The 13,672-nt window shown below is 38.9% G+C and overlaps 1 protein-coding gene across 3 annotated transcripts in view; it reads right to left on the reverse strand.

The window, feature by feature from the left end:
* Window positions 1-13,672, reverse strand: part of RAB28 (RAB28, member RAS oncogene family) — a 59,171-nt gene that overhangs the window by 29,615 nt on the left and 15,884 nt on the right. For all 3 annotated transcript variants that reach the window (XM_012812873.2, XM_023508188.1, XM_023508189.1), the window contains exon 4: window positions 9,722-9,851. In XM_012812873.2, the coding sequence (XP_012668327.1) occupies window positions 9,722-9,851 (130 nt within the window). The remainder of the gene's footprint in view (window positions 1-9,721; window positions 9,852-13,672) is intronic.

Raw genomic sequence — 13,672 nt, forward strand, 5'->3', positions numbered from 1 at the left:
CTGGGGCTTCCAAAAACAGCCCAAAGTTGGTCATTTTTTACAGTGTGCCTGGCAAATAGCTAAAGTTCAATAAATCAAGACATTATTATTAGATGATAGCTACATATTTATTATCATGTATATATACTTATCTATATACTGCGTATAAGGATTTTACATAGTAATCAAACAAGTGAATAATACATGTACCATAGAAAACAACTCTACAAAAATAAAAAGGAAAGGTTTCAAATACAAATGAAGTAAAAAATAAAATCTTTTATAAACTGTCTGGCAATACATATGTTCAATTAAGCAACCTTTACAGTTAAACGAATGACCTTTATAGTCATCAGGTGCTGGGGTATCACCCTGCAGAGTCCCCTCATTTCACACACGGGATGACCCCAAGTGGTTACGTGAACTCCCCACGCTCGCACAGCTAGATAAAATGACAGCACCAGAAATCTCAAGAGTTCTGAGATCCAGTGTGCCTTTCAATTACACAGACTTCACTGCAAATGTAATTTAACCTACATTACTAAAGAGGCTTAAACTGTATGTATTAATGAAAATTTCTGAATTCCCTTCTCACAAAAAAATCTGTTTTTATAATTCTATATTCTTTTATTTAATATTAATGTAGTATTTAATAATTAATTTCTTCTAAAATTTAAAATAAGAGATTCATCATAAAAGAAATGAAAGTAAGATGGATTGTCTTTCCTAAAGCAATCCACCATTTAATAACCCTTCTTTATTGTGACAAAGATGGATGGAAAACATCTAAATGGACCGTTAGGATCAATGAACGATTGAAACAGAACTACAAAAACCATAGTACTTCTTGGGCTAAACAAATTATAGTATCATAAAAATGGTGTGGGGTAGGCTATCCAAGAAAGCAGATATGAAATAATAAAATAACCAAAGTAACGGCACTGCAACAGGGTCAGCTGAAAATCAGGTTTTGATCAATATTATGAGAGAGTGTCCATTTGATATTCTCTTCCCCAACAGTTGGCAGTGATAGCACCCTAAGGGCAAGCTTATGCATTTGATTTGGAGAGTCTACTCCAATAATGAAACCGGAAATGCTCACACGTCCTAACAGTACAGCAGAAGTGTGAAGTACCATGTGAGGGTGCACATTAAAATACTTTCTCACCTAGTCTACGGAAAGGCTCTCAGCATCCAGTAAGTAAGTGATCAAGGGAGAAATTACACACAAAAGAAAAGAAAAGAAAAAGAAGAAACAGAAACAGAAATATCAGTCCATCTTCAAAAGACACGTGGATCCAATACTTGGGGATTACTATGATCTGGAACAAAAAAAAAGCAAAGTAGTAAAAGAAATGAGGGATGAAAGAAAATGTTTTAGTTTAAAATGTATAAACAGAATGAACTTTTCAAATCCTCAGAAGAGTTGTTGTTTATCCTTTATAAATTACAAGCTCTCTTAAAACAACTAGTAACAATAACCTGTTCACTTTGGCATAATATTGGAGGTGACAGATTTTATACAAGTTGATATGAATTCTCCAAAATAATAAAAATGTTATTTATTTAATAGTTTCACAAGTCTTCTTCTCTACAGACAAAATAAGGATTGCTAAAGACTCAAAGAGGCACCGTATGGCAAGTGCTTCCATGTAAACTCCAATGAAGGTTTTAAAACTGGATGTATAACCATTTCTTGTTATTTCTCTAATACTGAGAAAAAAATAACAGTCTTTTAAAAAGTCTTGTGATACTTTTATGGAGAGAATCAGTAAAATTTTCAACTTAAAGTTTACCTGTTTTACTAATACATTTCCACAGAGTTCAGGGAATACAACTCACAGGGTACATTAAAATGTAACCTTTAAACCTCCCAAGGTAAAACATCACTTCCTGGGCAGAGATAGTACTCCAGGAACAATCGATCACTGTTAGGAAGAATATACACTCAACATTGTTAATTAGTGTTGATGCACTCGTCTCTATGCCCTCATCTGTCATGAAGATTGTTTAAAAATCTGAGTTATTAGTCTTTATTTGCGAAAGGATCTGGTTAATATCTTTAAGAGTAGAAACCACTCATCCATCCACTCTATACTGGAGTGTAATAATTCCTACCTCCAGTACAAGTTTCTGATAACCACCACCCTCCACTAACTAAGAAGCAATACATCACGGAGAGGGCAGCTTCTATGCAACCCTGTTAACTCTGTTTACAATCCATCCAACTGAGAATGTTAGCTGGTCAGGAGAGAAACTAGCTGATGGATCAGATGGTAGAAAAGAATAACAGATTAAAGATAGAAAATAACAAAATGACAAATTAAAATGCCGTGTGTTTACAAAATACAGATAGAATTTAAAATTAATCTTTTTAAAAAAACCTGAATTTTCATTTCAATTATACCTTTCCCTGAAACACTGAAAGAAAAATTAAAACTACTTTAGTGCAGAATATGATTTTTTAAATTAAACACAAAAATCACTTCTGGACCTTTTGACTAAGATTGAGTGTAAAATTAAACACAAAAATAAAAAACTTGTCAATAAAACTCAGACATTGTAGGTTTCCAGTGTTATGTAAAAGTCACAAGTTAGGAAGAAGGAACAAAATTCCCAAAGCTTTTACATTTATTTAACCTGAAATCGCGACGTCGAGTCTATGCCATTTTATGTTGTGCCTGATCTAGTATAACACAAGGGTGACGCGTTTCCTAAGAAACTCACTGACGTGATTCACCAGGGCGAGCTCAGCAGAACAGTGGGCACTGAGGGCCATCTGAGGGATTCCCTCTATCTATATATGTATTTTTCCTCATTAAGAGAATCATTTTCCCTGAATAACACATCTAGGGTCATAAACACTTCTAATTTCAACAGTCTTCATGAAAAGGCTTTTATCCATTCACTCAGTATTCATTCGGGCACTATTTTAACAGAGCTTAGCTTTCACACAGCTTAGATTTTAGTGAGGAAACAAAAGCATTTCAAGCAAAAGAAACGAAACTGTGAGAACAAGTCAACTTGGGATGTTTCAGGAGAAGAATAAAAGACAAATGCCCTTTGCACTTACAGCGGGCAAGGAAACGTGTAGAAGATGAGGTCTGAGTGGTGAGAGCCCAGACCTCAGCAAACTCAGGTAAGAAGTTTGGATTTTGTTTTATGCATAATAAAAGCTACCAAAGGGCTTTAGGAAGAGGAGGCATATAATACGATTTGCCATTTGGGAACTGGATTTTAGGAGAACAAAGCTAAGCAGGAAGGCCATTTAGGAAGCTACTGGAGTGGCTGACGGGAGCAGTGATGGTGTGTGCTAGGCCAGGGCAGGTCTACCCATGACCAGCCCTCCGGTGGACAGGAACTAAAACCCCGAGGCTCTATAGTACAGGCTCTGATCTAGTGCCCCCAAGTTGGGGACCAAGATCTTCACGGCCAGGAAACCAGGTATTGGGCCTCCCAGATTTGGCCCCCTGCCCCGCAGAAGTAGTTCTGCGCTTGTTTTCAGGGCTCGTGTGGCTGATCTGTGCCCTTTCACATACCTCACTCCATATGGGGCCACAGAGATCACCAAACCTCTGCAATACACACAGATTAAACAGACGACTTAGCCTCTCTCCCATTCTGGAATTTAACTACGAGAAATTTTTTACCTCACCAAAGTAAAAGTATAGCTTTTCAAGATTTGAACATAACTCTATTTTTTCTAATTTTTAAACAGAAATACAATAATTGTACAAATTAATGGGGTAACGGGGTACACATGATGTTCTGATACATACAATGTAATAACCATATCCGTCACCTCAAACACTTACCATCTCTTACTGTTGGTAACATCCAATGTCTTCCTTTAGCAGTCTGAACTATGTCATGTTACCCACAGTCACCCTTCGGGGGATAAAACACTGGATGCAGACCTCCTGCTTAGCTGTGATTCTGCACCATTTACAAATCTCCCCGTCGCCCCCTTCCTCCCTACCTTCCCAGCCTCTTCTAGCCTTTGTTTCACTTTTTACTTCTGTGAGATCATTTTTTCTACCTTCCACATATGAGTGAGAGCATGTGTTATTTAACTGTCTGCTCCTGGCTTATTTCAGTTCACAAAATGTCTGCCAGTTCCATCCATGTGGCTGCAAATGACAGGACTATTCCATTATGTACACAGACCACATTGGCTTTATCCATTCACCAGTTATTGGACAGTTAGGTAGATTCCACATCTTAGCTATTATAAATAGTTCTGCCTCTTCAATATACTGATTTCCTTTCCTTTAGCTAAATGCTCGCCAGTAGAATTTCTGGATCATGTGGTATTTCAATCTGCAGTTTTTTAGAATGTACAGTGGCTGTACATTCCTGGCAAGAGTGCATCAGAGTCCACGACTGCCCACGTCCTCCTAGCATTTGTTACACTTTTCTTTCTGATGATCCTAAACTGGGTGGGATGACAAGTACCTCACTCTCGCTGAGGCCTTGATCTGTCTGAGAGTGATGGGGAGCACTCTTACTGTGTTTGTGGAGCTTTTGTAGGTCTTCTTTTGAGAAACATCTGTTCAGATCATTTGCCCATGTAATAATCGGATTGACTTTTTGCTGTTGAGATGTTTGGGTTCCTTGTATTTCTGGATATTAATCCTCCGCTAAATGAATGATTTGCAAATATTTTCTCCTCTTCTGTAGGTTGCCTTTTCATTCTATTGATTGCTTCCTTTGCAGTGCAGAATCTTTATAGTTTGATTTAATCCCATTTGTTTACTGTTTGCTTTTGATGCTTGTATTCTTCAAGTCTTTCTTATTCATAAAATACTTTCCCAGGCTAATGTCCTAAAGCATTGAGGTCTTTCTTCTTCATAAACTCTATGTCCCCTTGTACTAGTTTTATAGTTCTAGGTCTTACATTTAGGTTTTGGATCCATTTTGAGTTGATTTTTGGATAGGGGAGAGACAGGGGCCTAGTTTAATTCTTCTACAAAAGAATATCAAGTTTTTGCAGCATGATTTATTAGAGACTGTCCTTTTACCAATGAGCGTTCTTGACACCTCTGTCAAAAACCAGTTGGCTGTAGGTGAATGGATTTACTTCTGAGGTCTCTATTTGCTCTGCTGTCATGTGCCCATGGTTTACACCAGTACCATGCAGTTTTGGTTAATGCTACTTCGTACTGTACAGTAGAACCTCTGTAAGCTGACCACCCCATGCACTGTAACAAACTAGTTCACATACAGAGATCAACATAAGGGCCTACTGTACTGATAAATGCATATGTCTATATGAAAATTAGGTCAACTTAAGGAAATAGTCAACTATGGAGGTTCTACCATACTTTGAGGTCTGGTAGTGTGATGTCTCCGGCTTTATTCTGCTTGCAGGACTACATGGACCGTATGCGGACTATTTTATTGTGCCACACAAATCTTAAGATTTTTTATATTTCTATGAAGAATGTTGTTGGTATACTGTTAGGGATTAATTCAACCCACAGAATGCTTTGGGTTGTAAGATCATTTTAACAATACTAATTCTTCTAATTCATGAACAAGGTATATCTATTTGTTCATATCCTCCTAAATTTCTTTCAAGGGTGTTTTGCAGACTTTCTTATAGAGGTCTTTTACTTCCTTGGTTACATTTATTCCTAGGTATTCTCTTTTTTTTTTTTTTTTTTTTTTTGTAGCTGAGCATGTCATCTGCACACAGGAACAGCTGACATGCTCCTTTCCACCTTGGAGGCCCATTAGTCCTGCTTCTTGCCTAACTGCTCTGGGGGTTCTTCTGCTCATCTTTCATCCTTTCTCTGAACCAGTCTGATCTAGAGGAGACGAGGCTGCAGAGCCCAGCTGCCTCCATGCAGCCTCTCCACCCCACTATGCTCCAGCACTCTCCCTTCAACACTCTCGCCATCTGTTCATTGCCTTGGTCCTTTTAGGTATTTTTAGTCAGACTTATTTGCCAACATCTATAACTGTATTGATTAATCTCAACAACCAGAGAAAAAGAAAGGCAGTCAGATTTTTAGAGGACTTAAAAACACCTGAGAAAAAGAATAAAGTTAAGACCTAGGTTGGCAGCTCCTAATCGTTCCTTAGGATTCTCTTTGACTCAATCTATGAACAAATTCTCAACGATTAGTGTAATACACTGAAATAGTTTGGCTTTCTGTCCCATCCAAATCCCATGTTGAAATCTGATCTCCAATTTGGAGTTTGGTGCCCTCCGCAAGGTAATGTAAGTGAGTTCTCATGCTATTAGTTCACCCAGGGGTTGGTTGTTTGGAAGAGACTGGCCTCTCCTCCCTCCCACGCGTCTCTTGCTATGTGACATACCGCTTTGCCTTCTGCTCTGACTGCAAGTTCCCTAGAGTCCTCACCAGAAGCAAATGCTGGCACCACAACTCTTCTACTGTCTGCAGAACTATGAGCAAATAAACTTCTTTTCTTATAAACCGCCAGGCTCAGCTATTCCTTACAACAGCATAAAGCAGTGTTTGTTAATTTTATTGCTTTTTAATATAATTATATCAGTCTAAAAGAAAATGAGACATACTACTATGCTATACTCATATAGTATCAATTTGAAAACAGAAATCATAAAATAGTCAGGAGACTCAGAGTTAAAGCCCTAATAGGCTTAACTACAGAAGGATCTCTGATTACGTGATAACATGAAATTGGGCCAGTGACAGATTATGCAGTAATAATATCCAGGAAAATATTCACCTATAATCTCTTGGTTTTACACATACCATTCTGTGTGACTGCTCGCTCTGTCACATGATCTCACTCTGAAAGGGGGTATTACAAATACATACAAGAAAGAGGTTACAGCTAAGTCAAAAGTAAAAAAGCTCTTGACTTCAGGCTATTAAATTCCAAACACATGTTGTATTAATTTCATGCATAAATTCAGACAACTTATATGAATAGGTTTTTGGGGGGGGTTTTGTAGAGACAGAGTCTCACTTTATCACCCTCAGTAGAGTCCCATGGCATAAGACAGCTCACAGCAACTTCCAACTCCTGGGCTTAGGTGATTCTATTGTCTCAGCCTCCTAAGTGTCTGGGACTACAGGCGCCCGCCACAACACCCGGCTATTTTATTTTTTTTTTGGCCGGGGCTGGGTTTGAACCCACTACCTCCAGCATATGGGGCCAGCGCCCTACTCCTTTGAGCCACAGGTGCTGCCCAAGGGCTATATTTTGTTGCAGTTTGGCCGAAGCCAGGTTCAAACCTGCCACCTTCGGTATATGGGGCCAGCGCCTTACCGACTGAGCCACAGGTGCTGCCCTGAGTTGTTTTTAAAAGTGAAGTCCGGCAACCCTAGCCCAGCCCAACAGCCCATCAGCCTGACCCCTATCCTTGATGGTGACAATAGTGGATGTCTCACAGGATGGCAAGATGTACATAATTATACACCACTATACCTTTGTTCCAAATAGTGGTTAAAATATAACCACTGAATGAACTGAAGATAAATCCCAAGCCTTCCCCCTCTTCTGGGCAGCCCCCTACAGTGCTAAGAAACCCACAGCACAGCACACACTCAGCCCTGATCTGAGCACAGTTTCACACAGCCCCCAACCAAGGACCACCTCCTGAAAGGACATGTGCCCCCAGATACAGAACTTACAGTCATCATAACTGGAAGGATTTTCTTTTCTTTCTTTTTTTTTTTTTGAGACAAAGTCTCCCTATGTTGCCCTTGGTAGAGTGCCATGGCATTACAGCTCACAGCAATCTCAAACGAGGCTTAAGTGATTCTCTTGCCTCAGCCTCCTGAGTAGCTGGGACTACAGGTGCCCACCACAATGCCCGGCTACTTTTTGTTGCAGTTATCATTGTTGTTTAGCAGGCCAGGGCTGGGCTGGAACCCGCCAGCTTTGGTGTACATGGCCGGCACCCTCCTCACTGAGCTACGGGTGCCAAGCCAAAGAAGGATTTTCAATGAATTGAAACTCATCTAATACACTCAATTAAAAAGAATTATTTATAAAAGAGATGAGCAAAACATAACTAAAGCTTTATAAAAAGCAAATCAGAATTTCTACCCAAGCCATGCCATTCTGTGCTATTATAGCACTATTTTCTAGAGAACATGATGTCTGAATTTTTATCTCCTCAAAGAAACAACATTTCCGCCTGTTTTATAATGGTTTTAAATTAAGGATTGGATTTATTAAATGCTCATCTTAGTGTGTGAAAACACATAACACAGAAATCCAGGCTTGGTCTATTAGGAAGCACTGTTTGTAACAGAAAAAAGAAGAACTATATTTTTAAAGACCTTTGGAGAAGATAATTCCCATGGTAGTATAAGTAGGTACTTACTTAACGGTAATTATCATCAGAAAATAATTTTGTATATAAATTTTCCTGGTATAATTTGAATTCATTTTCTGTTTTTTGGACCTCAGCTAAGTTATAGACGATCAGGCCACGTCAGAATACTCTCTATGCAGTGACACACCACATAATGATGTTTCCACCACAATGCACAGGCACGCATGATATGATCCCATAAAATTATAACAGAGCTTTCATACTGTATTTTTACTGTGCCTTTTCTAGGTTCAGACACATACATGCCACTGTGGTACAAATGCCTATAGTGTTCAGCAACACACTGTCCAGGTTGCAGCCTAGGAACACCGGGCTGCAGTGTCATGGGCTACCCCACCTAGGTCTGTGTTAGCACACGCTATGATGTCAGCACAGCAGCAGAACCCCTAACCATGTATCCCCACTGTTACGTGGCAAGGGACTGTATTTGAAAACAGTTACTGTCTCCTTTCCAAGTTACAGCACTGCAGAACTATGAACCAAATTACAACCATGTACTGGGTTTATTTTATGATTTTTATATGCTATATACCATAGCTTAAGAGACGGATCTTAACAATTACTTATCTATAATTTTTACCAGGAAATGCCCCTCTCCTGAACATAATACACTCTTTTTCAAAAAGAATTATCTATATTTTAGAACAAACCCCAAAATTTCAGAAAAAGTTTATAAGAGATAGGAGCAAGGAACAATTTTTATGAAATTCCATGTAGACACCACTTCCTTCCCTAAAATAGAGGGCCATTTAATGAAATCTATCTCTTTAAACCTCTGGGGCAGAACTCAAACTGCAGCACAATATCATGGAATTTGTGGCTGTGTCCCTGTCCATAATAGCCCATGCTGCTTACTCAGACCACAGGAAGCCAAACACACTTTCAGCACTGAATTTACCTTTATAAGAACTGGCCAAAGCAGCAGAGTAGTTATGATAGATCAAGCATCAAAAGAGTAATTGAAAAGACTGTATACACCTTTAGGAATTTTCTATTTCCAAATTAAAAAATCTTTTTCTTTTTTCAGACATAAAAACTACAGGATAGGCAAATGTGTTAGTAAGTTCTCAGTTCAAGCTGCTATAACAAAATGCCCATAGACTAGTGGTTTGGAAAACAAACATTGTTTCTCACAGTTCTGAAGACTGGGAAATTCAAGATCAAGGTGCCGGCAGTCTCAGCATCAAAGGAGAGCACTCTTCTGGCTCAGGGGCAAGGCAGAGAGAGGAGTTATCTCTCTCCTGTTTGTCTTCCATTCATGAGGGCTCTCATGCCCTACCTACCCCACAAAGGCCATCACATTAGGGACTGAGGTTCCAACCTGTGAATCAGTGACTGACATAGACATTCAGTCTGCAATAGCAAATAAATTTTACTATCCATAAGTAAGCAGGAGCAACTTACTTTTATTTCCAACTAAGGCAATCAGTGGCTGAGTTTCCGACTCCTCACTCACTTTCTTCACCACAGTATACCAATCTTCCAAATTCTCAAAGCTTTGATGATTTGTAATATCATATACCAAAAGGACCCCCTGTCACAAAAGAATTATAGAATACTTGTAAGGCGCTACTTAAAACAAAAGATTGAGTAATGCTTCAGATATGTCAAATAAGATAATAAAATTACAAATGTGGAGTGTTTTGCGTATGTATTGATGCCAATTTAAATTAGATACTAGCAGATACATAACACTGAATGCTTTCATTCAAGATAAATCAAGCAATTAGGATAAAATGCAATTTCATCAAAATTCTAAGTGATTTCTCAGTAGAGACCCGTAATATGAGTAGTAAGTTACAGTAAATGAAAGAACATCACGTTACCAAAGTAGAGAGGCGGCAAGGCCGACAATCCCAGCTCTCACTTTCATGAGGTCAAATATTGAAACTTTTCAGTAAATAACAATCTGCTGCTACTCTTTTTAAATATTTTCAAAAATGGAGATTCTATGACATCACTTGATAGCACAATTTTCTTTAAATGAAATGTCGATTTCCTCTTTTAGTCCTCTGCACATTTGCAGAACAACTTGACAGTATCCTTCTTATAATCACCTTTCATATACTGGAAGATTGTTAAGTAACTCCGTTACCATCTCTTTTCTAGAGTAAACAAACTCAGTTCCTTAAGCTTTCCTCAAAGGGCCTATTTTTTTGCCCCTTTAATCATAGTTGATTCTTCCCAAGACATACTACATAGAGCTTGTTGACATCCTCTTTAAAATGAGCAATGTAAACTGGACAGGATACCGTCATGAGAGTCTGAGCAAAGCCAAATATAACAGAGGGGTTACTTCCTGCCTCTTACATATCATATTCCTTTTAATTTATCCCATTATTCTGTACAGGAAGGAGAGTATGTACACACACAAATAACAGTGCCACATTCCTGACTCACACCCAGTTTGTGATCACAACTTATACAAAGCTCTACACACAGTATTTGTCTGGGCCCTAATAGCATTTATGTCTACTTCTTAGGTTATAAAAATAACAATCAACTGCTTTTTTGCACCTACTATGCCCAGGTCTTTTCATAAATCCTCACAACAATCATGAAAGGCTGGCATTATTATTCCCATCTTACCAATAAACACAGGTTAAAATAACCGAGGTCACCCAAATAGGCAGGATTTGAATCAAGGACTAAACGAATAAAAATATTTGTCTGTCAACTATACTACAAGCACCGTGCCGGATACTAGGGATGTAAGTTCCAAACCTCAAGGAACTCACAGTCTTGTAGCAAAACCAGACAAGTATTTAAAACAGTAATCATGGTCAGTGATATGCTGGTAAATATTAATTGACTGGCTTGGGGTTTGGAGTACATGGAGTAGGGTGGGACTATTTGTAACGTTTGCCAATTTTCATGGTTTAAATACTTCTCTGTGGCCATTTTTAAACTATCAATGTAATACCACTGAGCATGAAATTTGTTAGGACACCGTTACATAACATTTCCACCACTCGGACATGCCTCATGTCAATAACCTCAACAGCAGAGGCAATAGAAAAACATACCTGCTAAATGTGTCACTCTGAGCATATAATATTTTTGTTCTAATATAATTTAAGATTATTTGTAAGCAAAGTTCTTTGTCAGGCTCATTTAGTAACTCAGACATCCCTATTCAGAAGGCCAAGGCAGAAAGATCGCTTGAGCCCAGGAGTTTGAGGTTGCTGTGAGTAGCTGATGCCACTGCACACTAACCAGGGTAACAGAATGACTCTGTCTCAAAAAAAAAAAAAAAATATTCTGAATCTGAGGTATCTGCACTATGTGTGAAGCAATACAGGGTTATTCACAGGTGGACTTTGACTAGTTAAAAATGTATACTGCAGACTCTAGAATAACCACTGAAAGTAATTTTAAAGAAGCATAACTGATATGTTAAAAAGAGGAGATAAAATACTCAAATAAAACTAGAGAACACAGAAAGGGGGGATAAGAAATGAAGAACACGTTAAAAAACAGAAAACAAACATGACAGATGTTAATCCAACTACATCAATAAGCGCTTTGAATGCGAATGGTCTAAGAACACCAACAGCAATCGTCAGAATGGAAAACAGAAAAAAGTCTCGATTATGTTCTACCTATAGAAAACTCACTTCAAATATAAAAACACAGACAGACTGTAAGGAAAGGGACAGAAAAGCAACATGAAAACATTAATGAAAGAAGGTGGAGTAGCCATAGTAATTTCAGACAAAGCAGATTCCAGAATAAAGAAAACTATCCAGTCTAAGCCTGGCCTGATGAAGAAGAGGCCAGCAGTCCAAGAAGACCCAGCAGTCTCTGGGCCACTACGCCCCTACGACAGAGCATCAGAGCACAAGAGGCCAGACTGACGAGCTGCAAGGGAGCCAGAGCACAATCAGCAACACCCTTTCTTCATTAACTGACACAGCCAGCAAACAGTATCAGTGGGTATACAGGTGACCTGAACAGCACTGTCACCCAACCTCATCTAATCCTCATTTACAGAATAGTCCATCCAACAGCAACCAAACACACTCTTCTCGAGCTCTCATAGAACAGTCACCAGGATAAACTAGGTTCTGCCCATAAAACATACCTTAACAAATCTGTAAGAACAGATACTGTGCAAAGTATGGTCTCAAACTACAATGGAATTAAACTAGAAATCAGTAACAGAAGACGGCTTGAAAAACTCAAAACACTGGAGATTAAACAATATATTTCTAACCAGCATATGGATCAAAAAAGTCTCAAGGTTAGCTTTTAAATACTTTGAATGAATTAAAATTATAATCTACCAGGCAGCGCCTGTGGCTCAAAGGAATAGCACCCTGGCCCCATGTGCTGGGGCTCCACTCAGCCCCAGCCAAATACTGCAAATAAAAAGGAAAAAAAAGTAAAAATACAATCTACCAAAATTTGTGGGATGCAACAAAAACAGTGCTTAGGGAAGGATGTTTACCACTGAATGTATATGTTAGAAAAGAAAAAAAGATCAATAACCTAAGTTTCTACTGTAGGAAACCAACAAAAAGAAGAAAAATTTAGCCTAAAACAAGCCAAAAAATATACTAAAAATTAGAGCAGATGTCACTGAAATTGAAAAAAATGAAAACAATGAAGAAAGTTAGTAAAACCAAAACCTCGTTCTTTAAAAAGATCGACAACATAGGCCAGGCATGGTGGCTCACACATGTAGTCCCACTCTGGGAAGCTGAGGCAAGAAGATCCTTGAGTTCAGGAGTTGGAGACCAACCTGAGCAAGAGCAAGACCCCATCTCTACTAAAAATAGAAAATTTAACCCGAAAAATTAGCCAGGCTTTGTGGTAAGCACCTGTAGTCCTAGCTATAAAGGAGGCTAGGGCAGGAGGCTTGCTTAAATCCAGGAGTTTAAGGTTGCTGTGAGTTAGGCTGACACCATGGCACTCCAGCCTGGGGAATGGAGTGAGACTTTGTCTCAAAATAAATTAATTAATTAGGCCAGACACAGTAGTTCATGCCCGTAATTTTAACATTCTGGGAGGTGGAAGTAGGTGGAATGCCTGAGCTCAGGAGTTAGAGACCAGCCTGAGCCAGAGCAAGATCCCGTCTCTAAAAAAAATAGGCGAGTGTTGTGATGGGCACCTGTAGATCCAGCTACTCAGAAAACTGAGGTAAAAGAATCACTTGAGCCCAAGAATTTGAGGTTGCTGTGAGCTATGATGCCATGACATTCAACCCCAAGACGACTGAGTGAGACCCTGTCTCAAAAAATAAGTTAATTGGCTCGGCACCTATAGCTCAACAGGCTAAGGCACCAGCCACGTACACCTAAGGTGGCGGGTTTGAATCCCCAGCCCGGACCCGCCAAACAACAATGATGGCTG

This window comes from Otolemur garnettii, unplaced genomic scaffold (genome assembly GCF_000181295.1).
Source record: "Otolemur garnettii isolate 467f Iridium unplaced genomic scaffold, OtoGar3 scaffold00228, whole genome shotgun sequence".
In the NCBI taxonomy this organism is placed as follows: Eukaryota; Metazoa; Chordata; class Mammalia; order Primates; family Galagidae; genus Otolemur; species Otolemur garnettii.